The sequence below is a fragment of the Buteo buteo genome, chromosome 29 (assembly GCF_964188355.1).
Source record: "Buteo buteo chromosome 29, bButBut1.hap1.1, whole genome shotgun sequence".
Lineage (NCBI taxonomy): Eukaryota > Metazoa > Chordata > Aves > Accipitriformes > Accipitridae > Buteo > Buteo buteo.
This window is the reverse complement of record NC_134199.1, coordinates 280,571-306,509: the sequence shown is the minus strand read 5'-3', so window position 1 is coordinate 306,509 and position 25,939 is coordinate 280,571. Positions and strand designations below refer to the sequence as shown.

Below are 25,939 nucleotides of genomic sequence, written 5' to 3'. Positions count from 1 at the left end.
GGATCTATAGGTGCTTTTGCGGGATCTATAGGTGCATTGGGGGGGATCTATAGGGGCTCTTGGGGGATCTATAGTGGCTCTGGGGGATCTATGGGGGTTCTTGGGGGATCTATAGGGGCCTTTGGGGATCTATAGGGGCTCTCGGGGGATCTATAGGGCCCCCGTAGGCAGCACTGGGGCCCTGTAGGGATTACTTGGGGTCCATGGGGGGACAACAGGTGGGTTGGGGGGGTCCTCAGTGGGTGGGGGGCCATCTATAGGGGGGTCCTACCCTATAGGGGCTCTCTATAGGCCCCTCTGGGCACGTGTGGGGCCGGCGGACCGGGGGACCCAGGCGTCCGGCGGCCCCAGGCGTCCGAGCGCCCGCGGCGCTGGAATCCGCCTCCTCCCCCCCCCCCCCCGTCCATCCCCCCCCCTTTGGCCTAATCCCGGTGGCACTTTAACCAAAAGAGCCGCTTTTCGCCTTATATAACGGGGCCAGCGGCCGGGGGACCCCGGGGACGGGGACGTCACCCTGAGGAGGCCAGGTACTGCCAGGGAGCGGGGGGGGACACCTTGGGGACAGCGTGGGGGGGACACGACAGACAAGGTGGGGACGTGGGGTGGGTTGGGGACATCAGCGAGGGGTCGGGGACATCGCAGAGGGGACGTGGGGTGGGTTGGGGACAGGTTGGGGACATCACGGAGGGGATCTGCGATGGGTTGGGGACATCAGAGAGGGGACGTGGGATGGGTTGGGGACATCAGAAGAGGAACAGGTTGGGGACGTTGGGCATGGTGGGGATGTGGGGTGGGTTGGGGACATCACGGAGGGCATCTGCAATGGGTTGGGGACATCAGAAGAGGGGCAGTGGGACAGGTTGGGGACATTGAGGGGCATGGTGGGGACATGAGGTGGGTTGGGGACAGGTTGGGGACATCACAGAGGGGATCTGGGATGGGTTTGGGACATCAGAGAGGGGACGTGGGATGGGTTGGGGACATCAGAAAAGGAACAGGTTAGGGACGTTGGGAACGGTGGGGATGTGGGGTGGGTTGGGGACAGGTTGGGGACATCACGGGGGGATCTAGGATGGGTTTGGGACATCAGAGAGGGGACGTGGGGCAGGTTGGGGACATTGAGGGGCATGGTGGGGACGTGGGGACATCAGAAAAGGGACAGTGGGACAGGTTGGGGATGGTGAGGGGCATGGTGGGGACGTGGGGTGGGCTGGGGACATTGTGGAGGGGACGTGGGGACATCAGAAAAGGGACAGTGGGACAGGTTGGGGACGTTGGGGATGTGGGGTGGGGACATCACGGAGAGGATCTGGGATGGGTTGGGGACATCAGAAAAGGGACAAGTTGGGGGACGTTGAGGGGAATGGTGGGGATGGGTGGGTTGGGGACGTGGGAACAGGTTGGGGACATCACAGAGGGATCTGAGATGGGTTGGGGACATCAGAGAGGGGACGTGGGACAGGCTGGGGACATTGAGGGGCATGGCGGGGACATGGGGTGGGTTGGGGACAGGTTGGGGACATCGCAGAGGGGATCTGGGATGGGTTGGGGACATTGAGGGGCATGGTGGGGAATGTGGGGTGGGTTGGGGACAGGTTGGGGACATTGTGGAGGGGACATAGGCACAGAAAAAGGACAGCGGGACGGGTTGGGGACATTGAGGGGCACGGCAGAGGGGAGGTGGGATGTGCTGGGGACGTGGGGACAGGTTGGGGACATGGGAAAGGGGACAGTGGGACAGGTTGGGGACCCTGAGGGGCATGGTGGGGACGTGGGATGGGTTGGGGACGTGGGGACAGGTGGGGGACATTGTGGAGGGGGCGTGGGTTGGGGACATCAGAAAAGGGACGGTGGGACAGGTTGGGGACTTGGAAGTGCGTGGTGGGATAGCTTGGGGACAGCGGGGACGTGGGATGCTTGAGGAGCGGGGACAGGTTGGGGACATCGCGGAGGGGATCTGGGATGGGTCGGGGACATCAGAGGGATTGGGGACGTGGCGGAGGGGACGTGGGCTGAGTTGGGGACATAGCGGAGGGGACAGTGGGACAGGTTGGGGGTGTCGTGGAGGGGTTGGGGACATGGGACTAGCATGTGAGGACAAGTTGGGGACATCACGGAGGGGATGTGGGACGTGTTGGTGACAGGAGGTGGACATCAAGGGGTTGGGGACATCGGAGTGGTGACAAGTTGGGAACACCAAGGAAGGGTTGGGGACCGGGGGACGTCGGGGACACCAGAACAGGGGACGTGGGGATGGATTTGGGACACGGGGGATGTTGGCGAGAGGACACGGGGTGCCCTGGGGACCAGGATGTCCTGGGGACATCAGAGAAGGGACCCTTCACCTTGGGGACACGGGAGTCACAGCTGGCCGGATGTCCCCGTCCCCAGGGAGCTGCGCTGAGGTGGAGCAGGGACAGGGACACGCCGGGAGGGGATGGGGACATCGGGAGGGGTTGGGGACGTGTGACGCAAGTGGTGACACCGTCCCTGTCTGAGCCGCGTCCCTGGTGGTCACCACGTCCCCTCGCTGTGTCCCCGCAGTCCCTGTCCTTGCGCCTGCCCCGTGTCCCCCCCCCATGTCTGACCCGTGCCACCACGGTCCTGTGTTTGCCCCGTGTCCCCATCCCCATGTCCCTGTCCCCCTTGTCCCCACGTCATGGTGTCCCTGCGGGTGGTGGTGTCCCCATGGATGACCGTCCTCATGCATCGTGGTGTCCCCATGGATGACTGTCCCCGTGGGTGATGGTGTCCCCATAGGTGATGGTGTGCCCATGGATGACTGTCCCCACATGTCATGGTGTCCCCATGGGTATTCATGTCCCCACGGATGATTGTCCCCGTGGGTGATGGTGTCCCCACAGGTCATGGTGTCCCCATGGGTGCTGGTGTCCCCATGGATGACTGTCCCCATGCATCATGCTGTCCCCATGGGTGGTGGTGTCCCCATGGGTCATGGTGTCCCCATGGATGACTGTCCCTGCATGTCATGGTGTCCCCATGGGTCATGGTGTCCCCATGGATGACTGTCCCTGCATGTCATGGTGTCCCCACGGGTCATGGTTTCCCCATGGATGACCGTCCCCACAGGTCACGGTGTCCCCATGGGTCACGGTGTCCCCACGGATGACTGTCCCCATGCATCATGCTGTCCCCATGGGTGGTGGTGTCCCCATGGATGACTGTCCCTGCATGTCATGGTGTCCCCATGGGTCATGGTCTCCCCATGGATGACCGTCCCCACATGTCACGGTGTCCCCACGGGTCACGGTGTCCCCATGGGTGCTGGTGGCCCCATGGACGACTGTCGCAATGGGTGGTGGTGTCCCCGCGGGTGGTGGTGGCCCCCTGAGTGATGCTGTTCCCCACGCCCTGGTGTCCAGCGGTGTCCCTGTGTCTGACGGCGTCCCCCGCGGGTGACGGCGTCCCCGCGTCCCAGGATGCCGTTCGGGGCGGTGCTGGCGCAGGTCGGGGCGCTGGGACGTTTCCAGGTGCTGCAGACGGCGCTGCTGGTGGTGCCCATCCTGCTCATGGCCAGCCACAACCTGCTGCAGAACTTCACCGCCGCCGTCCCCCCTCACCGCTGCCGCGTCCCCGGTGGCGTCCCCGGTCCCGGTGCCACCCCGAGCGTCCCCAGTGCCACCCTAGGGCCACCCGGAGCCACCCCTGATGGCGCTTCGGCAGCTTCCGATGGCCCCTTGAGGTCCTCCGACGCCATCCTGAGGTCTCCTGATGGCACCTTGGGGTCCCCCGACGGCACCGCCATCCCCGGTGCCGCCCATGTCACCCTTGATGGCGCACCGGGGTCCCCTGATGGCAGCCATGTCCAGCCTGATGCCACCCTGTGGTCCTCTAATGGCACCTTGAGACCCACTGGTGCCACCCTGGGGTGGTCCAATGGCACCCTGGGGTCCCCCGATGCCACCCTGGGGTCCTGCCGGCGCTACGTGGCCTCGTCCCTCGCCAACGACAGCACCGACCCCCGGCCCACCGAGCCTTGCCGTGACGGTTGGGACTACGACCGCAGCATCTACGTGGCCACCATCGTCACCGAGGTGGGGACGGGGACGTGGGGAAGGGTGAGGTGGGGGTGGAGGGGAGGACGACGACCACAGCGTCCGTGTGGCCACCAACATCCCCGAGGTGGGGCCGGGGGGGCCGGGGATGGAGGAATGGAACCCGATGGAGGTGGAGTCACAGGGTTGGGGGGACGGAGGTGATGGAGTCATGGGGGGGGGAGACGGGGCTGATGCGGGATGGAGGTGGTGGAAGGGAGGGAGGGATGGATGGAGGGGAGGAAAGAGGAGGCGCCGATGGGTGGAAGGAGAGGACAGGTCATCCTCACCTCATCTTCCTCCCCGTAGTGGGACCTCGTCTGCAGCTACCGGCAGCTTCGGCAGATGGCCCAGTCCATCTACATGGCTGGGGTCCTGGTGGGCGCCCTGGTCCTGGGGGGCCTCTCAGACAGGTAAAGGCAGTAGATACCCCTCCCCGTGCCTCAGTTTCCCCATGGGGCGTTGGACAGACCGTCAACCAGTAGCACCCAGTGGCATCCAGTGCCTCCCCGTTGCAGGTTTGGGCGTAAGGCCATGTTGATGTGGTCCTACCTGCAGCTGGGGGTGATGGGGACGTGCACGGCCTTCGCCCCCAACTACGCGTCCTACTGCGTCTTCCGCTTCGCCGGTGGCATGGCCCTCTCTGGCTTCGGCCTCAGCATCGCCTGCCTCGGTGAGGGGACGGGGATGAGGATGACCACAGGGACCTGGGTGGGGAACGACCCGATGGCCATGGGTGGGGACGTCACCGTGGCCGTGGAGAGGGACATTGCCATGGCCATGGATGCGGATGTCCCCAGCGGCCGTGGTTGGGGACTTCCCCCTCTCTACAGATGGAGACGTCCCCGTGGCTGCTGAGGGGGACATCCCAGTGGTCACCAATGGGGCCATCCCAGTGGTCACTGATGGGGCCATCACCATGGCCACGGATGGGGCCATCCCAGTGGTCACTGATGGGGCCATCACCATGGCCACGGATGGGGCCATGTGGTGCGGCTGCATCTGGCCGTGGTGGGGAGGCCACATTCACACGGAGGGTCACAAGAGAGGGGGACACCAAGTCAGACGTGTCCCCGTGGTCCCTTGCAGTGGTGGAGTGGATCCCCACGCCCTACCGTGCCATCACCGTGGCCATCACCGGCTTCGCCTACACCTTGGGCCAGATTCTGCTGGCCGGCGTGGCCTACGCTGTCCCCCACTGGCGCTGGCTCCAGCTCACCGTCTCCCTGCCCTTCTTCATCTTCCTCCTCTACTCCTGGTAGGATGCTCGGGTCCCTTGGGGGAAGGCCATGGGGACACGCGGGGCTCTCTTCGTGCCTCAGTTTCCCCCTTGTCGGCTGTAGGTGGTTGGCTGAGTCTGCCCGTTGGCTAGTGCTCTCGGGGAAGGCCGAGAGGGCTGTGAAGGTCCTGCAGCGAGTGGCCAGGATTAACAAGAGAAAGGAGGAAGGGGAGAAGATCACGGTCGAGGTATGGTGGCCCCATGGTGGGGGTGGTCTTGGTTTCCCACCCCCGTCCCCCACCAACCTCTCCCGTTTCCCTCCCGCTCTCCCAGATCCTGAAGTCCAACATGAAGGAGGAGTTGGCTGGTCTGAAGTCCTCCTACACCATCTCCGACCTGGTCCGGACCCCGGTCATCCGCCACATCTTCTTCTGCCTCTCCATCGTCTGGTGGGGCTGGGCCGGGATGGGGAAGTCTGGTGGGGAGGAAGAGGAGGAGGAGGGAGGAAGGGGTGAGGGAGTGGAGGAATGGAGAGGTGGGTGGAGAGCTGGCGGGATGGACGGTTGGAGGGACGGTTGGAAGGATGGGTGGATGGTTGGTTGGTTGGATGGTTGGAAGGATGGATGGTTGGATGGAAGGGTAGATGGACAGATGGTTGGAGAGTTGGTCAGATGTACGGCTGGCTGATTGGAAAGACGGACAGCTGGACAATCAGTGAATCCAGCCATCCAACTGTAGCCCAGCCATCTTCGCCACCATCTGAGATCCCTGCCCCGTCCCACGCGATGGTGACATCCCAAGGGAGGTCACCCCACCTCAAGGCCGCTCCCTCTCTCTGCCCCGCTCCAGGTTCTCCATCAGTTTCTCCTACTACGGGCTGGCCATGGATCTGCAAAACTTTGGTGTCAGCATTTACCTCATCCAGGTGATTTTCGGCGCCGTTGACTTCCCGGCCAAAGTGGTGGTGACTGTCTCCCTGAGCTACATTGGCCGGCGGGTGTCACTCATGGTGGCCCTCTTCTTGGCGGGGCTGGTCATCATTGCCAACATCTTTGTCTCCACAGGTGGGTGTGATGGGGTGATGGGGATCTTCCGCACTGCTCTGTCCAGCCACCGACGTCCCCACCAGTCCATCACGCAACTGCTTTGCTCTTCACCCATCCCTTCCCTTCTCCAGCCACGGAATTAAGCACCTACCTACCTCTCCATCCATCCATCCATCCACCCGTCCGTCCACGTCTCCAACCATCCATCCACGTCTCCATCCAATTACTTACCTAGCTATCCAACCATCCATCCCTACGTCCTCTTTTCTCCTTCCCACCATCTCCCCATCCCTGAGGTGGCTCCTGCCCGACCGCGGAGCCCAGCCCGTCCCTCTCTCTGCCCCAGAGCTGCAGACGGTGCGCACGGCGCTGGCCGTCATCGGCAAGGGTTGCCTCTCCGCCTCCTTCAACTGCGTCTTCCTCTACACCACCGAGCTCTACCCCACTCCCATCAGGTAAAACCCCGTCCCCATGACCCCGCAGTGGGCCAGGTCCCCCGTCGCCCACCCGTGACACCCCCAGGGTGGTCTCTGCCCCATGTTGACCCCCCGTGGCGCCGGCAGGCAGACCGGGCTGGGCTTTGGCAGCACCATGGCCCGAGTGGGTGGCATCGTGGCACCGCTGGTGAAGATGATGGATGAGTACTACCCCTTCTTGCCCCCTGCGGTCTATGGGGTGGCCCCGGTGGTGGCAGCCGTGGCGGCCGGGTTCCTCCCAGAGACCCTCAACACGCCGCTGCCCGACACCATCGAGGAGGTGGAGAGCAGGTGGGCATGTGGGAGGAAGGGGTGGATGGTTGGAGGCACGGATGGGTGGGTGGAGCGGTGGATGAATGACGGGATTTTGTGGTCGGATGGAGAGATGAACAACTGGATGGATATGCTGATGGATGGAGGGATAGGTTGGTAGACAAAGCGGGGTGGGGTTTTGGATGGTTGGATGGATGATGGAAGGTTGGATGGTGGATGGTTGGATGATGGCTGGGTGATAGAGGGTTGGATGATGGATGGATGGGTGGTGGATGGTTTGACGATGGGTGGACTGAAAGATGGAGGGGTTTTGGATGGCGGGACAGGTGGCTGTGTAGAGGCACAAGTGGAGGGGTGTGTTGGCAGAAGAACGGGTGATATGAGCGGCTGAATGGCTGGGCAGATGGACGGATGGACACAGTGCTGGGCTGCTTCCCACCCTGCCGGTGGCTGACCCATCCTGCCATGCCCTATGGACCCTCCTCCTCCTCATCTTCCTCCCTCTAGGGCCAAGCGGAAGAAGACGGATGACCCCAAAGAGAAGATCCCCCTCCAGCCCCAGGACAAGGCTCCACAGAAGGAGGCCTGAAGGACCGCGGGGGGGGTGTGGGGGGACAGCACCCTATGCCCGGCCACCAGCAACCACCCTTCCCCACGGGTCCCCACAGCCTTGTTTTGGGGACGGGTACAAATTCGCTTCCTGCCCCACGGCTGGTGACCTCCCTGTGTGGGGCAGGGCACGTCCTTGGAGGAATAAAGCAGCTCTGGTGGGGACAACGTCTCAGGGTGTTATCTGAGTCCACCCAAGGTCACCCTCCAGTAAGATGACACCCAATAACCGTGTCCAAGGCCATCTCCGATGATAGGACGACGTCTAAGAGCTGTGTCCCTGAGGTGGCCTCCAATAAGACGGCACCCAAGAACACCACGTTGGAGGTCACCTCCAATGAGATGGCACCCACTAACCCCAAACCCACCCAATTCTTGTCCCGGTAGAGGGGTCCCCCAAATCCCAGAGGAGGGGGAGAAGGGTGAGGAGCCCCCAATCCCACCCCAGCCCCCTCCCAGCAACCCGTGGTGCTGCCGCCTCGATGCCTCTTCCCTGATTCCGACCCCTTCCCGGACACCCCGGCCCTTGCTCCCACTGCCAACGTGTCCCTTGGCCCCATCATTGATCTGACCCCATCAAAAATTAACCCCCGGCTTCCCCAGGCGGAGAATGCGCTGACCCAAGCAGGGCCACCTCCGTCAGCACCTTTCGGTCCCCTTTTGACCACAAAAATCACTAAAATTTAACCCAAAGGGGCTGGCGAAGGCCATACGTTGGCCCAAGTCAGGAGACCCCCCCCCCGCTCTCAGGTTACCCACCTGAGGGTACCCCAGGAGCTGGGTGAAGGAGGTTGGTCCCAGATGGTCCCTCTCCAAAAGCTGCCTTTTCTCCTCGAAAAAGAAAAGCAACGCTGGAAAATAATAAAATAAACAATAATTCTTTGTTTTCTTCCTGCCCCAGATCGCTCCAGTTTTGGCCCGTTTGGGGGGGCTTTTTTGCTGCAGCAGTGAGGGGAGGGAAGCGTTTCCCGTGGATTTGGCTCTGGCCACCCTTTGCCGGTGCTCGGTGGCCCCCTGGACACCTTTGCACTGCCCTTGCCTGCACTTTTGCCGCCTTCTGCTGGGAAAAAACCCACAAAAAAAAGCCCACCCCGGATGTCAAACATTAACCCAAACCACCCGTCGGCCGGGTTATATAGGAGATCACCCCGATGCTCGTGGAGTGAGGATACTATGGGAGCGAGAGAAGCATTTTGGGGGTGAAATCCCTCCCTTTTGGGGCTCTGCGAGCGTGGGGCAGGCGTGCATGGCTGTGGGGTGTTGCCGGGGTCTCACGGTGGCAGCATGGCTTTCGCCAGCCTCCTGGAGCACGTGGGGGGGATGGGACGTTTCCAGGTGGCCTCGGTGCTCCTCCTGGCCCTGCCCATCCTCATGATGGCCAGTCACAACCTTCTGCAGAACTTCACGGCCGCCACCAGCGAGCATCGCTGCCGGTTTCACTGGGAGGCCAACGCCACCAGCCTCGACCCCCAGGACCTGCTGAAGGTCTCGGTTCCCCAAGGTGAGCGGTGCCGGCGCTTCGTGACACCACAGTGGTGGCTTTTGGAGGCGAACGGCTCGGCTCCCAACACCAGCTGGCTGGAGACAGAGCCCTGCCGCGATGGTTGGACCTATGACCGCAGCGTCTTCACCAGCACCATCATCACTGAGGTAGGATGGCAGCGGCAGTGGGGTGGGATGTGGGGCTGGCGGCAGGTTTCACCCAATCCCGTGTGCGGTTCCCACCTTGAGGCACCGGCGAAGGTTCCGCTGTCACCACGACATTGGCCTCTTCCAGCTGGAGCATCTTCCCTGCTCCACCCTTGGTGGAGGCCCTCAACGCCCTGAGAGCTCAGGACAAGAAAGGGGGGGATGAGGGGGTTGGTGGCCATCAACAAGGGGGTCAAAAAGGGGCCAGATGACCCCTGGAAGGAACTTCCAACCATGGGGATGCTGGGAAGGGCGGCCAAGTGTTTCGTGGCACCATCTCGGTGTTTCCATTGGCCATCCGTTGGCTGTTGTGTTGGGTCAACCCTATCAGCCATCACAACCAGTTTTTTGGGGGGGCAGGAGGAAGGCCAAGAGGGGTCCCCCCCCGATCTCTGTCCCACCCCACGTCTTTGCCCCTTGGCAGTGGGACCTGGTGTGCAGCTCCCGGAGTCTGAAGCAGTTGGCCCAGTCGCTCTACATGACCGGCATCTTGGTGGGCGGCATCATCTTTGGGGGTCTCTCGGACAGGTGAGGGCGGGGGGGACACCCCCCTACCCGTGGGGAGGTGGGGCAGCGTCATGGAGATGGTCTCACCTCCTCTTCCTCCTCCTCCCCCACCTCTTCTTCCTCCTCACCGCCCAGGTTCGGCCGCCGGTCACTGCTCACCTGGTGCTACCTTCAGATGGGCGCCATGGGGATATGCTCCTCCTTCGCCCCCACTTTCACCGTTTATTGCCTCTTCCGCTTCCTCACGGGCACGGCCTTCTCCGGCATCCTCCTCAACAGCGTCTCCCTCTGTAAGTGGCCACCACCAACCCCACGGTACCAGCCCCGGGCACCCTCCCGGTCCGCTCCATGTCTCCGTGTGTCTCGGCAGCTTTGGAGTGGATGCCCACTCGCACCCGGGCACTCGTGGGGACCTTCATGGGTTACTGGTACACCATCGGGCAGTTCCTGCTGGCCGGGGTCGCCTACGCCATCCCTGACTGGCGCTGGCTGCAGTTCACCGTGTCGCTGCCCTTCTTGTGCTTCTTCCTCTACTCGTGGTGAGGAGGAGAGGGAGGAACGGAGGCGTGGGTGGAGGGAGGGATGGCTGGAACGATGGAGGGTTGGGTGGGTGGGTGGGTGGAAGGGGAGGTGGGTGCAAAGATGGATGGACAGATGAAGAGAAGGTGCAAGGATGGGTGGAGGGTTGGGGGGTTGGGGGGTGGATGGAATGATGGAGGGATGGATGGACGGATGGAGGGATGGATGGACGGAGGGATGGACGGATGGAGGGATGGATGGACGGAGGGATGGAAGGTTGCATGAGTGGGTGGGTGGAACGGGAGATGGGTGCAAAGATGGACGGACAGATGAAGTGAAGGTGCAAAGATGAAGAGAGGGTTGGATGGATGGACAGAGGATTGGGTGGATGGAGAGTTGGATGGTTAGGGGCATGGATGGGATGATGGATGGACAGATGGATGGATGGATGGATGGATGGAATGATGGAAGGTTGCGTGGGTGGGTAGAAGGGGAGATGGGTGCAAAGACAGATGGACAGATGAAGAGAAGGTGCAAGGATGGGTGGAGGGTTGGATGGTTGGGGGCGTGGATGGAATGATGGAGGGATGGATGGACAGATGGAGGGATGGACGGACGGAGGGATGGATGGACGGAGGGATGGACGGATGGAGGGATGGAGGGATGGAGGGATGGATGGAGGGATGGAGGGATGGGTGGAAGGTTGCATGGGTGGGTGGGTGGAACGGGAGATGGGTGCAAAGATGGACGGACAGATGAAGTGAAGGTGCAAAGATGAAGACAGGGTTGGATGGATGGGTGGACGGAGGATTGGATGGACGGAGGGTTGGATGGTTGGGGGGGTGGATGGGATGATGGATGGACAGATGGAGGGATGGATGGACGGATGGATGGACGGAATGATGGAAGGTTGTGTGGGTGGGTGGAAGGGGAGATGGGTGCAAAGATGGATGGACAGATGAAGAGAAGGTGCAAGGATGGGTGGAGGGTTGGATGGACGGAGGGTTGGATGGACGGAGGGTTGGATGGGTGGATCGAAGCGCGGAGAGCTGGCTGGAGGGACAGAGGCGTAGGTCGCTGGTGGCAGGGTCACATGGATGGCGGGATGATCTTTGGGATCCTGTCCCCATCTCCTCTGCAGGTGGTTAACAGAGTCAGCTCGCTGGCTGGTCATGGTGGGGAAGTCCCACCAGGCCCTGAAGGAGCTCCAGAAAGTGGCCAGGATAAATGGGAAGAAAGAGGAAGGGGAGAAGCTCAACATAGAAGTAAAAGGCTCTGGCTGGGTCCCCTGGGGCACCTCTGGGGTGTTTTATAGCGGGGGGGGGGGGAAGCGGCCCCACTCTCCTGGCCCTCATGTAGAGGGCCAACAGTGGGGCTCCCCTACACCCATCTTCCCAGCCCCTTAACCAACCATCCGTCCCCATAGACAACTCCCCACCCATCACCATCTGCATCCATCCCCTTATACAACCATCCACCCATCGCCACCTCCATCCATCCCATCCCATCTGCAGCCAACCATCCCGCCATCTATCCGCCACCTCCATCCATCTGACCATCTGTCCATCCATCTGTTCCTCCATCCCTCCTCCCACCCACTCTTCACCCATCCTGCCCAGAGCTTAATTCCCCCCCCTTCCCCTGCTCCATCCTGGTTCCCCTCTCTGCTCCTCCCACCGCTGCCCCCCCCCCAGGGAAAAGAGGGACCCCAGGGCCCCGTCCCCACCCCAGAGCCCCCCCCTCTCCCTCTAGGTCTTGAGGTCCTACATGCAGAAGGAAATGGCCTCATCGAGGAGTCACCACACGGCGGTTGACCTGGTCCGGACGCCCGTCGTGCGCCGCATCTCTTGTTGCCTCTGCTTCGTGTGGTACGCCCGGCAGTGGAGGACATCAGTGGGTGGTTGTCCATCCTTCCCCCCCACCCCTAGTCGTTGATCCACCCATCTTGCTAGCCACCCCGCCAAACACCCACCTTAGCTGGGTCCTTACTGGAAAGGGAAACTGAGTCATGGTGCAGGACTCAGTCAACAGAAGTCTCTTGGCCCACACGTGCTCCAGAAAGGGGGACAGATCTCCTGACTGGATCCCCCCAGCCAGGGGATGGTGTGTGACCCCCGCATCCCACTCCACACCTCTCCACAGGTGACATTTGCCCCCCCGCCCCGACCCCCGACCTCTTCTTGGCCTAGGTTCTCCACCAGCTTTGCCTACTATGGGCTGGCCATGGACCTGCAAAACTTTGACTTCAACATCTACGTGATCCAGCTCGTCTTTGGGGCCGTGGACATCCCAGCCAAGCTGGTCTCCATCCTCACCATCACCTTTGTGGGGCGACGCTTCACCCAGTCCTTTGCCCTCATCCTGGCTGGCTTGGCCATCTTGGCCAACGTCTTGGTGCCACGAGGTGAGGGCTGGGGGTGGTGGCAGTGGTGTCCCCTCATCTCCAGCCCATAAAGCACCATCTGGGAGGGCCAAAACAAGCTCAACTCCTTAATGCAATCCACAGGCTGAGTGGTTTTAGCTTTTTACAGGCGATTTGCCTGAAATTCTGGTGTTTGGGGTCTCCTCTCTCCATCACCCACCACCACCCCAACCCAACTCCCAACTAGTGACACCAAAGCGAGTCGCAGATGTCCTGTCCTCATCCCCACAGACCTGCGGACGCTCCGGACTGCCCTGGCCGTCTTCGGGAAGGGTTGCTTAGCCGCGTCCTTCAACTGCGTCTTCCTCTACACGGGTGAGCTCTACCCCACCGTTATTCGGTAAGGAGTGGGGTGCGGGTTGGGGGAGGTGCCGGGGTGGCCGTGACCACGCCAGGCTGGTCCCTCAGAGCCTCTCGGTGTCCCACAGGCAGACGGGCATGGGGTTGGCCAACACCATGGCCCGTCTGGGCAGCATCACGGCCCCCTTGGTGAAGATGGCGGGCGAGGTCTTCCCCACGTTGCCCTTCATCATCTACGGGGCAGCCCCCGTGGTGTCGGGGCTGGTGGCCATCTTCCTGCCAGAGACACGGGACAAGGCTCTGCCTGAGACCGTGGAGGAGGTGGAGGGCAGGTGGGACTGGAGGGACTGAAGGACAAGGGGAGGGACAGAGGGATGCGTGGAGACAGGGAGGGATGGTGGGAGAGAAGGATTGGTTGGACATCGGGAGGGACAGAGGGAGGATTGGTTATATGGGGGGATGGATGGAATGGAGGGATGGAGGATCGGTTGAGTGTGGTGGTGGACGGACGGACGGATGGACAGGAGTGGCTGGGATTGGACAGAGGTAGGTGGGTGGCTGGATAGGAAGAAGAGTACGACCACAGCTGGATGAAAGGACGGATGTTTATGAAGATGGATGGATGGGTGATGGACGGACAGGTCAATGGGGAAGGAAGGGGAACAGTAACATGAAAATGCACCTGCGCCCCCCAAAAAACCCACCCCCATCCTCCCTCTGCCACCAGGATCAAGCCCCAGAAGGACGAAGCCCAACATCTCCAGGTCCCACTTGAGCCCACCCAGCCCAGCAGCACCACGGGGCCCTCCTAGTGCCAACCACCCCCCCGGGGGACCCCCAAACCACAGTCTACCCAGCAGACGGGAGGGGGTGCACCCCCTCCCAAGAAGAGCAAAGGGACAGCAATGACCATGGCCACCTTCTTGCATGGCCAAGGAGGGGACCCAGGCGTCCTCCTCTCCGTGCAGGGTTGGGGGATGGTGCGTCCCCTCCAACCGCCGCGTTGCGGGATGGTTTTTCTGCGCTGGAATAAAAAACAATAAAAGCAAAAATCGTGTGAAATGCGGCCGGTGGGAGGGCACGGGGCTGGTGGGGGGGGTTGTTTTCCCACGGCCGCGGGGGGTCCCGCGCAGCCTGGCCGTCCCGCCCCGAAGGCAAATATGGGACTCAGCGGGGTGCTGTGGCCTCGGCATCGCGTCCCCCTCCACGGTCCCCTCCTCCCCTCTGCCCGCGCTGGAGCCGCGAGGGAGGGAGAGTCACACTCAAGAGCGCAGGGAGGACCCGGGCGTCCTGAGGACCCAGGATCCCAAGGACCCAGGTGTCCGGGTGCCCAGGGATCCCAAGGACCCAGGTGTCCCACCACCTAGACATCCCAAGGACCCAGAGACCCAGGTGCCCAGACGTCCCGAGAACCCAAGCGTCCGGTGACCCAACGCACACCGCACCCTCTTCTCCAACCCCCCAGCCAGCAAGGACCCAGGTGTCCTGCCCCCCCAAGCCACCCCCAAGTCCCCTGGTCGCTGCCCTGTCCTGCCCATGCTCCGCTGCCTCCCGCTGCCCTCCCGCCCGGGGTCCAAGGGGCTCCCAGGGATCCGGTTCAGGGCCCCCGGGGACTTTGCCTCCTGAATGATCCACCACGGATGGTGAAAACAAGCCAGAGGGGGCTGGGGGAGTCCCCATCCACCTGGGGTCAGAGGCTTCCTCGGCGAGGAAGAGGATGGAGAGGATGGGATGGCCCCAGGGAGCCGTTGGGCATCCCCGCTTGGGGACCGGTGTGTCCAACACCGGCATTTCCGCCTGACCATCATCTCCACCGACCCATAGCGGGATCTGGTCCCACTGGAGTCAAACGTTAACCGGGACCAAGGGTGGCTTTAAATAGGAGCAGGGACAGGGACGGGGACAGGGCTCTGGCCATGGGCAGCCACAGGGCCAAGGGGTGGTAGCTGCTGGCAGACAGCTCCAGGGAGCGGGATTTGGTGCTGGGAGAGGTCGGGCAGTAGCTGGAGCGACGGACAGGTGAGTGGATCAATAGAGAGATCAATGTGTTGATCAGGGGAGAGAGAGGCCAATGGATTGGTCAAGAGAGAGCTTAAAGCTCACTAGGTTGATCAATAGAGAGAAAGACTGATCGATGGAAAGATTATATGCCAACAGATTGAGATTAAAGACCAATAGATTGATCAATAGAGAGAAAGACTGATCGATGGAAAGATTATAGGTCAAGAGATTGATCAACAGAGAGATTAAGATCAATACGTTGATCAACAGAAAGATTATATGTCAATAGATTGATCAATAGTGACATTAAAGCTCAACAGATATTGATCAATAGAGACCGATAGACCAGTCAATAGATAGATTAAGGTCACTACATTGAGCAATAGATTATAGGTCAATAGGTTGATTAATAGCAACAGACCAATAGACCAATCAATAGAGAGATTAAAGGTCAATAAATCAATCAATAGAAGCATGATAGGCCAGTAGACTGGTCAATAGAGAGATTAAGATTGATACACTGATCAGCAGAAAGATTGTAAATCCGTAAATGGATCAACAGACAAATATAATGATCAATAGCGGCAGAGATCATTAGACTGATCGGTGGATCATGGTTCAATAGATTCATCAATAGAAAAATATAGACCAATAGACTGATCAATGAACAGATTATAGATCAATTTATTGGTAATAGAGATACACAGACCATCAGATGGATCAACAGAAATATATAGACCAATAAATTAAGAAATAAAGTGAGAGATTATGGACTAATTGATGATCAACACATAGGTAATAGAGATCTAAAGATCAATAATTTATCAATAGAGAAAGAGCTCACTGGATTGATCGACAGGGAGACCAACAGATCAATCAATAAAGGGGACAGATCAATAAGTTGATCACTAGACCTATGCCAATCAGCAGCTAAATCAATTTATTGATACGGTGAGGAGTCAATAGATGGGCAGAGGGACAGGCGAACAGACCCACCAGCCGGATGGTGGTTGGCACAGACAATAGAGAAATCCATCCATCGATTGATTGATTGATTGACCGAGGGGTGAAGGACGGCCGGAGAAGGAGAGAGGGGGAGTGGCAGAGGGAGGAGGGAGGGACGGAGGGACAGAGGGACGGACGGAGGGACAGCGGGTGGCCAGAGAGACCGAGCCGGGAACCGAGAGAGTGGCAGAGAGAGGAAGAGGAGCCAAACGGCAGGTAGGGATCGATTGATCGCAAGGGATCATTGGCGGGATGAACCTATTGAGAGATTGGTAGGACAGAAGGGAGAGAGGATTGACTGATCGATCAATAATAAGGGGGGGGAGGAAGGAGAGCAACGAGGGGCAGAGCTGATAGCTCGAAATAAATAATCAGTGATTGATGGGTCAATAGAGACTGATAGAATGATAGGTAGATTGATCAATTAGATCTATAGATTGACAGATCAATAGATTGATAGACAGAGAGACTGACAGACTGACAGAGAGACTGATAGATCAATAGACACCCCGACAGATCAATAGAGACCGATAGATGGATAGCGACACGGATAGATTGTTAGAGTCATTGGCAGATCAATAGACTGATAGATTGATTGATTGATAGAGGCACCGATAGATCAATAGAGCAACCAACAGCTCAACAGAAAGACTGATAGATTGGTACGTTGATAGACTGATTGACAGACCAACTGACAGACCTACAGAGAGACTGATAGATCGATGGATGGATCAATCAATAGATCAATAGACCTATAGGTAGATTTATTGATAGACCAATAAATAGACTGATCGATTGACCGATCAACAGGTGATCAATAGAGGGTCCTTGATTCCTTCCTCCATCTGTCCCTCCCTTGATCTCCCCTTTGATCCCTTGGTCCATCCCGCTGCCCGTCCCTCTGTCCCACCCTCGCTCTGTCCGTTGGTCCATCCCTCGTCCTCGGCTCTTCCTCCGCTTGGCCCAGCCGCCCCTTGGTCACCCCTCGGCCGTTCCTGGTCCCGACCCTCGGCCAATCCTGATCTCCTCCCTCCACCCTCCTCCCACCCGCCCCTTTGCTGCTCCTCGGTCCTTCCTCTACCGCGTCCCTCCTCCATCCCTTGGCCCATCCTTGGATCCAACCCTCATCCCTTCCTCCAAACCACCCCTCGGCGCTTCCTCGGCCAGCCCTTGGCCCATCCTTGGATCTTTCCGTTCACTGACCACCCAAACCACCCCTTGGCCATTCCTAGCCCATCCCTTGGCCACTCCTAGCCCATTCCTTGGCCATTCCTTGGCCATCCCTTGGCCACTCCTAGCCCATTCCTTGGCCATTCCTAGCCCATCCCTTGGCCCATCCTTCAACCTCTTCTCCTCCTTCCACCCTCCAGCTGACCTGGGCCCCCCCCCAGCTCCATCCCTCATCCCACCATGACTTTCGTGGAGCTGCTGGCCCGCCTGGGCGGGATGGGCCGCTTCCAGGTGACCTACGTGGCCGCCTTGGCCGTTCCGCTGCTCATGCTGGCCAGCCACAACCTGCTGCAGAACTTCACCGCCGGTGTCCCCGAGCACCACTGCCGGCCTCGGCCCGTGGCCAATGAGAGCACCGGGGACGTCCCACTCCTCGTCTCCATCCCCTCCGACGGCCACCACCGTCCCCAGCGTTGCCGCCGTTACGTGGAACCCCAATGGCACCTCTTGGAGCTCAACGGCACGGCCAACGGCACGGCCAACGGGGCGGCCACCGAGCCTTGCCGTGACGGCTGGACCTACCGCGACGGTGTCTTCGCTCACACCATCGTCACCGAGGTGAGGGGTGCCCCACAGCCCCCCCGGCCGTGGGGGGGACCCAGGCGTCCGGTGTTGACCCCCGTGTCCTCTCCTGCTGGCAGTGGGACCTGGTGTGCGAGTCCAAGAGGTTGAGGCAGGTGGCCCAATCCATCTACATGGCCGGGATCCTCCTGGGCTCCGGACTCTTCGGAGTCCTCTCTGACAAGTGCGTGGCCACCCCGGAGCAGCACTGGGATGAACTGGGGGAAACTGGGAAGGGGAAGAGGGGAGGGGTATGCACAGGGATGTCCTCCCGTCCCTCCGGCCCCAGCGTCCCCAGTGGCCCTGGGGTGGGTCTGCCCCAGTACAGCTTGTCCCACTGTCCCCGCTGCCCCCAAGTCACTCATCCCAGTATTCCCAGTGCCCATATTCCCTGTCCCAGTGCTCCAAATGCCTTGTGTCCCCATCCCAGTGCCCCACGTCCCTCTCTCAGAATTCCCAGCACCCCGTATCCCCCCCATACCAGTGCCCATGTCCCCATCCTAGCGGCTCCAGCACCCCGCAATCCCCATCCCAGCACCTCCAGCACCCCATGCCCCCCCATCCCAGCACCCCCAGTGCCTCGTGCCCCTGTCCCACCGCCCCATATTGGCATCCCAGTCCCCACGTCCCCCATCCCAGTGTCCCCAGCGCCGTGTCCCAGCAGGTTCGGGCGCCGGGCGCTGCTGACCTGGTGCTACCTGCAGCTGGGGGCGACGGGGGCCGGCACCGCGGCCGCCCCCACCTTCGTCGTCTACTGTCTCTGCCGCTTCCTGGCGGGCCTGGCCATGGCCGGGGTCTCCCTCAACTCCGCCTCCCTCTGTGAGCTGGGCACCCGGGCTCTGGGCTTCGTCCTACCACCCCTACCCCATGGGAAGCACCCAGGCACCAATCCCACCACCGTTGACCCATGGGAGGGACCCAGGCTCCACCGTTGACCCTTGGGAGGGACCCAAGCTCCAACCCTACCACCGTTGACCCACGGGAGGGACCCAAGCTCCAACCCTACCACTGTTGACCCACGGGAATGACCCAGGCTCCACCATTGACCCTTGGGAGGGACCCAGGCTCTACCGTTGACCCTTGGGAGGGACCCAAGCTCCAACCCTACCACTGTTGACCCACGGGAGCGACCCAGGCTCCACCGTTGACCCTTGGGAGGGACCCAGGCTCCACCCTTGGGAGGGACCCTTGGGAGGGACTCAAGCTCCAACCCTACCACCGTTGACCCACGGGAGGGACCCAGGCTCCACCATTGACCCACGGGAGGGACCCAAGCTCCAATCCTACCACCGTTGACCCACGGGAGGGACCCAGGCTCCAACCCTACCACCATTGATCCTTGGGAGGGACCCAGCCTCCACCATTGACCCTTGGGAGGGACCCAAGCTCCAACCCTACCACTATTGACCCACGGGAGGGACCCAGGCTCTACCGTTGACCCACGGGAACGACCCAGACTCCACCGTTGACCCTTGGGAGGGCCCCAGGCTCCACCGTTGACCTACGGGAGGGACCCAGATACCCCGTTTTGGCCCTATCCCATGGGATAGCCCCCACCACCCGTGTGCTGACAGTTGCCCCGCAGGCATGGAGTGGATCCCGACGGAGGCCCGTGCTGTGGTGGGCACCGTCAACGGCTACTGCTACACCTTGGGGCAGTTTGTGCTGGCGGCCGTGGCCTTCGGCGTCCCTCACTGGCGCTGGCTCCAGCTCGTCGTCTCCCTCCCCTTCTTCCTCTTCTTCCTCTACTCCTGGTACGGGGAAGCCAGGCGACCGGCCGGCCATCCTCCTTGGTTGCGGGGGGAGAAGGTGGATCTTGGGGTGTCTGGGTTCCTTAGGGGTGATGGTGGGGACACCTGGGTCCTCCATGGGTGGGGGGGGGACCCCCTTGGGTGCCTGGGTCCCCCGTAACCCCTCTTCCCCACCCCCCCCCCCAGGCTGTTCGTGGAGTCAGCCCGGTGGCAGGTGATTTCGGGGAGACCCGACCTGGCCCTGAAGGGGCTCCGCAAAGTCGCCCGCATCAACAGGAGGAAGGAGGAGGGGGACAAACTCAGCGAGGAGGTGATGGGTGGTCCCAGGGCCTCCTGGAGCCCCCCCCCCCCCAGATCCCTCTGATCCCCCAGATGCCCCCCAGATCCCCTTGGTCTACCTCCTACACCCCCAGGTCCCCCCAATCTCCCCTAGATCCCCCCACTTCCTCCCCTACATCCCCGCACGCCCCCAGCTCCCTCCCAGATCTCACAAGATCCCCCCAATCCTTCCAGAACCCCCTCATTCTCCCTTTGATCCCCCCAATTCCTCTCTACTCAGCCTAGACCCCCTTTACCCCTCGTAGATACTTCCACCCCCCCTTAGATCCCGCCCAGATCCCTCCTGATCACCCGGACCCCCCCACAGTCCCTGTGTCCTTCTTAGATCTCTCCAACACCCCCTCATCCCTCCAGATCACCTGGATCACCCCAAGACCCCTCACATCCCTCCTAGATCCCCCCGATCCAACCTAGATCACCCTCAGATCCCTCCAGTCCCCTCCAGATCACCTGGATCCCCCCCCCCCCCGTGTCCCACCTAGATCCCCCCTGATCCCTCCAATCCCCTCCAAATCACCTGGATCCCCCCAGGCCCCTTGTATCCCTCCTAGACCCCCCTGATCCCACCCAGATCCCTCCAATCCCTCCACATCATCTGGATCCCCCCCAAGATGCCTTGTGTCCCTCCTAGATCCCTCCAATCCCACCTAGATCCCACCTCGATCCCTCCAATCCCCTCCAGATCACCTGGATCCCCCCGAGACCCCTTGTGTCCTTCGTAGATTCCCCTGATCCCACCTAGATCCACCCCAAATCCCCTCCAGATCACCTGGATCCCCCCCAGACCCCTCGCATCCTTCCTAGATCCCTCCGATCCCACCTAGATCCTTCCAATCCCACCTAGATCCTTCTGATCCCTTCTAGATCTGCCCCGATCCCTCCAGATCATCTGGATCCCTCCAAGACCCCTCGTGTCTCCCCAAGACCCCTCGAGTCCCTCCTAGATCCCTCCGATCCCACCGAGATCCTTCCGATCCCACCTAGATCCCCCCCTAGATCCCTCCAATCCCCTCCAGATCACCTGGATCCCCCCTAGACCCCTTGTATCCCTCCTAGACCCTCCTGATCCCACCCAGATCCCTCCAATCCCTCCAGATCACCTGGATCCCCCCAAGACCCCTCATGTCTCCCCAAGACCCCTCGAGTCCCTCCTAGATCCCTCCGATCCCACTGAGATCCTTCCGATCCCACCTAGATCCCCCCCTAGATCCCTCCAATCCCCTCCAGAGCACCTGGATCCCCCCAAGACCCCTTGTATCCCTCCTAGACCCTCCTGATCCCACCCAGATCCCTCCAATCCCCTCCAGATCACCTGGATCCCCCCAAGACCCCTCGTGTCTCCCCAAGACCCCTCGAGTCCCTCCCAGATCCCTCCGATCCCACCTAGATCCTTCCAATCCCACCTAGATCCTTCTGATCCCTTCTAGATCTGCCCCGATCCCTCCAATCCCTCCAGATCATCTGGATCCCTCCAAGACCCCTCGTGTCTCCCCAAGACCCCTTGTGTCTCCCCAAGGCCCCTCGAGTCCCTCCTAGATCCCTCCGATCCCACCGAGATCCTTCCGATCCCACCTAGATCCCCCCCTAGATCCCTCCAATCCCCTCCAGATCACCTGGATCCCCCCAAGACCCCTTGTATCCCTCCTAGACCCTCCTGATCCCACCCAGATCCCTCCAATCCCTCCAGATCACCTGGATCCCCCCAAGACCCCTCGTGTCTCCCCAAGACCCCTCGAGTCCCTCCCAGATCCCTCCGATCCCACCTAGATCCTTCTGATCCCTTCTAGATCCCCCCGATCCCTCCAATCCCCTCCAGATCACCTGGATCCCCCCCAAGACCCCTCGTGTCCCTCCCAGACCCCTCCGATCCCTCCCAGATCCCCCCCCCCGATCCCTCCCACCCCTTGGATCCCTCCCCGATCCCCCCAAGATCCCCCCCGTCCCGCAGGCGCTGGGAGCGCTGGTCCGGCGGGAGCCGCCGCTGCCGGGGGGGACGCTGGCTGCCCTGGCGCGCACCCCCGGGATGAGGACGGTCTCCTGCGGCGTCTCCTTCGTCTGGCAAGTGGGGCTGGTTTGGGGCCAAACCTCACCGTTTAGGGCAAAACGCACCTTTTGGGGTCAAACCCCACCTCTTGGGCGGCCAAACGCCACCTTTTGGGGGCCAAACCCCACTTTTATCGAGGCCAAACCTCATCTTTTGGGCCAAACCCCACCTTTTTGAGGCCCAAACTCACCTTTTTGGGGGCCAAACCTCACCTTTTTAGGGCCAAAACTCACCTCGTGGGGCAAACCCCATCCTTTGGGGGTCAAACCCCACCTCTTGGGGGGCCAAATGCCACCTTTTGGGGGTCAAAATTCATCTTTTTAGTACCAAACCCCACCTTTTTGGGGGCCAAACCTTACCTTTTGGGGGCCAAAATTCACCTTGTGGGGCCAAACCTCACCTTTTGGGGGGCCAAACCTCACCTTTTTGGGGCCAAACCCCATCCTTTTGGGGTCAAACCCCACCTTTTGGGGGCCAAACCCCACCTTTATCGAGGCCAAAACTCATCTTTTGGGCCAAAACCCACCTTTTCGGGGGCCAAATGCCACCTTTTTAGGGTCAAAACTCATCTTTTTGGGACCAAACGCCATCCTTTCGGGGCCAACCCCCACCTTTTCAGGGGCCAAACCCCACCTTTCTGGGGGCCAAACCTCACCTTTTGGGGGCCAATACTCACCTTGTGGGGCAAACCCCATCCTTTTGGGGTCAAACCCCACTTTTTTGGTGTCAAAACTAATCTTTTTGGGGCCAAATTCCACATTTTGGGGGGCCAAATGCCACTTTTTTGGGGCCAATCCTCACCTTTTGGGGCCAAACCCCATCCTTTTGGGGTCAAACCTCACCTTTTGGGGGGTCAAAACTCACCTTTTTGGGGCCAACCCCCACCTTTTAGGGCAAAGCCCATCTTTTTGGGGTCAAACCTCACCTTTTGGGTGCCCGTTCGGTCACGCCTGGTGGGTTTTGCATTGGAACGTTGGGTTTTGGGGGCAGGTTCTCCACCAGTTTCGCCTACTACGGGCTGGCCATGGATCTGCAGGGCTTCGGGGTGGACATCTACCTGAGCCAGCTGGTCTTCGGGGCTGTGGACATCCCGGCCAAGCTGGCCTCGGTGTTGGCCATCAGCTGCGTGGGGCGGCGGGTGGCCCAGGGCGGCTCCTTGGCGCTCGCCGGCATCTGCATCCTCGCCAACATCTTTGTGCCGATGGGTGGGTGCCGGGATGGAGGGAGGGAGGAATGGAGGACAATGGGATGGGGGACAATGGGATGGGGGACAATGGGATGGAGGGATGGAGGACAATGGGATGAGGACAATGGGATGGGGACAATGGGATGGGGACAATGGGATGGAGGAATAAGAGACAATGGGATGGAGGAGAGTGGGATGGAAGGATGGAGGAAGAAGAGGTAGAAGGGTAGAGAGAGAAGTTGGAGGGACGGAGGCTGGAAAGATGGAGGTTGGAGGATGATGGGATGGAGGGACAGAGGGTGGAAGTTGGAGGGAGGGAGGGAGGGAGGTTGGAGGACCGAGACAGAGGGGTGGGGGGACGATGGGCGTGCACAGGGGGGGGACAGCGATTAGGGTTGGAGGATGGAGAGATGGTCATTGGAGGGACTTGGGGCACTCGGGGGTGGAGGTAGAGGTTGGAGGGAAGGAGGACCACTGGTGGGGTCACTGAGGAGCTGTCGGGGGGCTGGAGGTGCGAGACGTCCCATCCCTGTCCCCAGAGCTGCAGACGCTGCGCATGGCCTTCGCGGTGATTGGGAAGGGTTCGTTGGCCGCCTCCTTCAACTGCGCCTACATCTTCACTGGGGAGCTCTTCCCCACCGTCATCAGGTGGGTGGCTGTCACCTCCGGGGGCTGCTGGCACCACGGCCCGCCCTCCCTCCACCTGTCCATCCCTCCATCCACTCATCTGTCTGCCAACCCACCTGCCAAGTCATCCTCCACCCATCAACCCGTCCATTGACAAGCCCACCTACCGACCCAACCACTCAACCTTCCAGCCAGCCAGCCCTCAAACCATCCATCCAACCACCTTTCCACCCATCCATCCATCCAACCACTTCTTCATCCATCCATCCGCCAACCCCTCCATCCACCACCAACCCCTTCATCCATCCAACTGTCACCAAGCCCTCCATCACTCGACCACTGCATCCATCCAACCCTCAACCCCTCCATCCATCCAACCACCTCTTCATCCATCCAACCATCACCAAGCCCTCCATCATTCAAACCACACCATCCATCCAACCACTTCTTCATCCATCCATCCATCCGCCAACCCCTCCATCCACCACCAACCCCTTCATCCATCCAACTGTCACCAAGCCCTCCATCACTCGACCACTGCATCCATCCAACCATCTCTTCATCCATCCACCACCAACCCCTTCGTCCATCCATCCCTCATTAAGCCCTCCATCCCTCAACCCCTCCATCCATCCAACCACCTCTTCATCCAACCCCTTCATCCGTCCCTCACCAAGCCCTCCACCACTCATCCACTCCATCCATCTAACCACCTCTCCATCCATCAACTCCTCCAACCCTCAATCCCTCCATCCAACCACCTCTTCATCCATCCAACCACCTTTTCATCCATCCACCCATCAAGCCCTCCATCACTCAACCGCTCCATCCATCCACCCCTCAACCCCTCCAGCCACCGATCCATCCATCGTCAACCCCTCCAACCCTCAACCCTTCCATCCATCCACCCACGTCTCCATCCGTCCATCCACCCACTGCTCCCTCTCCCTGGCACAGGCAGACGGGGATGGGCCTGGGGGGCACCATGGCCCGCGTGGGTGGCATGGTGGCCCCGTTGGTGCGCATGGCAGCTGACGTGACCCCGGTGCTGCCCCTCGTCATCTACGGGGCTGCCCCCATCATCTCGGCCATCGCCACGTGCTTCCTGCCCGAGACCCGCAACATGCCCCTGCCCGAGACCGTCAAGGACGTCGAGAGACGGTGAGGAGCTCCCCAGGGCAGCGGCCTTGGCCACCCCGAGGGACCCCGTCCCCACCAGATCCCCTTTTTCTCCCCGATCCTTTTGTGGTGGACGCAACGGGTGGGGGGTGAAATCCTCCTATTAGGGCGAGATGGCTTTCTTGGAGGAACGCAGAAGGTTTTGGGGAGAGAAGGGCTAAGGGTTTTGGGGTAAGAAGGGACAAAAAGGGGCAAAGGTTTGGGGGTGAGAAGGGATGAAAGGGGATGAAGGTTTTGGGGCGAGAAAGGACGAAGGTTTTGGGGCGAGAAAGGACGAAGGTTTTGGGGCAAGAGGGGATGGAAAGGGATGGTTTTGGGGTGAGGGGATGAAAAGGGACAAAGGTTTTGGGGCGAGAAAGGATGAAAAGGGATGAAGGTTTTGGGGCAAGAAGGGATGAAGGTTTTGGGGTTGGGAAGGGACAAAGGTTTTGGGGTGGGAAGGGATGAAAACAGATGAAGGTTTTGGGGTTGGGAAGGGATGAAGGTTTTGGGGTGAGAAGGGATGAAAAGAGATGAAGGTTTTGGGGTTGGGAAGGGATAAAGGTTTTGGGGTTAGACGGGATGAAGGTTTTGGGATTAGACGGGATGAAGGTTTTGGGATGAGAAGGGATGAAGGTTTTGGGGCCAGAAGGGACAAAAGGAGATGAAGGTTTTGGGGCGAGAAGGGACGAAAAGAGATGAAGGTTTTGGGGTCGGGAAGGGACCAAGGTTTTGGGGAAGAAAGGTTGAAGGTTTTGGGGTTTCTCTTCCCCCGGTGCGGCCACAGAGCAGGTCACCTCAAGGACGAGGAGGTCACCGTCCCCCTGAGCACCACCAAGACCAAGGACGGCGTCTGAGGGGGAAGAGGACGGGCATCGGGGACACCTGGGTCCCGCCGGGCCAGTGGGGACTGGGGGGGACC

General features: G+C 60.6%; 3 protein-coding genes across 7 annotated transcripts; all 3 read left to right on the top strand.

Annotated features, from left to right (window-relative positions):
- Positions 1-2,132: 2,132 nt before the first annotated feature.
- On the top strand, positions 2,133-7,916 carry LOC142025722 (solute carrier family 22 member 6-A-like). Of its 4 annotated transcripts, none has more exons than XR_012648711.1 (10): positions 2,133-4,055; positions 4,365-4,468; positions 4,574-4,728; positions 5,145-5,313; positions 5,399-5,522; positions 5,608-5,723; positions 6,124-6,199; positions 6,667-6,775; positions 6,888-7,087; positions 7,577-7,688. XR_012648711.1 is itself a non-coding variant. In XM_075018403.1 (10 exons), the coding sequence occupies exons 1-10, from the start codon at positions 3,441-3,443 to the stop codon at positions 7,656-7,658; spliced, it is 1,893 nt and encodes a 630-aa protein (XP_074874504.1). In that variant the 5' UTR covers positions 2,133-3,440; the 3' UTR covers positions 7,659-7,916. The 4 variants fall into 4 exon arrangements, 3 of the variants coding, with proteins under 3 accessions (XP_074874504.1, XP_074874506.1, XP_074874505.1); XM_075018403.1 differs by having other exon boundaries at positions 6,124-6,338; positions 6,884-7,087; positions 7,577-7,916; XM_075018405.1 differs by lacking the exon at positions 7,577-7,688 and having other exon boundaries at positions 6,884-7,061.
- Positions 7,917-8,962: 1,046 nt separating this feature from the next.
- Positions 8,963-14,021, top strand: LOC142045598 (solute carrier family 22 member 6-A-like). Its single transcript, XM_075059282.1, has 10 exons — positions 8,963-9,328; positions 9,792-9,895; positions 10,010-10,164; positions 10,245-10,413; positions 11,535-11,658; positions 12,146-12,261; positions 12,583-12,797; positions 13,047-13,155; positions 13,244-13,447; positions 13,843-14,021. Exons 1-10 carry the CDS (start codon positions 8,963-8,965, stop codon positions 13,925-13,927), a joined length of 1,647 nt encoding a protein of 548 aa, XP_074915383.1. The 3' UTR covers positions 13,928-14,021.
- A 3,321-nt stretch (positions 14,022-17,342) lies between these two features.
- LOC142025713 (solute carrier family 22 member 6-like) lies at positions 17,343-25,874 on the top strand. 2 transcript variants are annotated; one of them, XM_075018390.1, is made up of 10 exons: positions 17,343-17,909; positions 17,993-18,096; positions 18,577-18,731; positions 19,498-19,666; positions 19,850-19,973; positions 21,951-22,060; positions 23,037-23,251; positions 23,772-23,880; positions 24,817-25,020; positions 25,805-25,874. In XM_075018390.1, the coding sequence occupies exons 1-10, from the start codon at positions 17,532-17,534 to the stop codon at positions 25,872-25,874; spliced, it is 1,638 nt and encodes a 545-aa protein (XP_074874491.1). In that variant the 5' UTR covers positions 17,343-17,531. The 2 variants fall into 2 exon arrangements, with proteins under 2 accessions (XP_074874491.1, XP_074874492.1); XM_075018391.1 differs by lacking the exon at positions 25,805-25,874 and having other exon boundaries at positions 19,850-19,983; positions 21,961-22,060; positions 24,817-25,024.
- The last annotated feature ends 65 nt before the right edge of the window (positions 25,875-25,939 follow it).

Coding starts and splice junctions, on each gene's coding strand:
- LOC142025713 (XM_075018390.1), top strand. CDS start 17,532: ATGACTTTCGTGGAGCTGCTGGCCCGCCTGGGCGGGATGGGCCGCTTC. Junction 19,974..21,950: donor GGGACAAACTCAGCGAGGAG/GTGATGGGTGGT, acceptor CCCGTCCCGCAG/GCGCTGGGAGCGCTGGTCCG. Junction 25,021..25,804: donor GTCAAGGACGTCGAGAGACG/GTGAGGAGCTCC, acceptor GTGCGGCCACAG/AGCAGGTCACCTCAAGGACG.
- LOC142045598 (XM_075059282.1), top strand. CDS start 8,963: ATGGCTTTCGCCAGCCTCCTGGAGCACGTGGGGGGGATGGGACGTTTC. Junction 9,896..10,009: donor TTTGGGGGTCTCTCGGACAG/GTGAGGGCGGGG, acceptor CTCACCGCCCAG/GTTCGGCCGCCGGTCACTGC. Junction 12,262..12,582: donor TGTTGCCTCTGCTTCGTGTG/GTACGCCCGGCA, acceptor TTCTTGGCCTAG/GTTCTCCACCAGCTTTGCCT.
- LOC142025722 (XM_075018403.1), top strand. CDS start 3,441: ATGCCGTTCGGGGCGGTGCTGGCGCAGGTCGGGGCGCTGGGACGTTTC. Junction 5,724..6,123: donor TTCTGCCTCTCCATCGTCTG/GTGGGGCTGGGC, acceptor GCCCCGCTCCAG/GTTCTCCATCAGTTTCTCCT. Junction 7,088..7,576: donor ATCGAGGAGGTGGAGAGCAG/GTGGGCATGTGG, acceptor TCCTCCCTCTAG/GGCCAAGCGGAAGAAGACGG.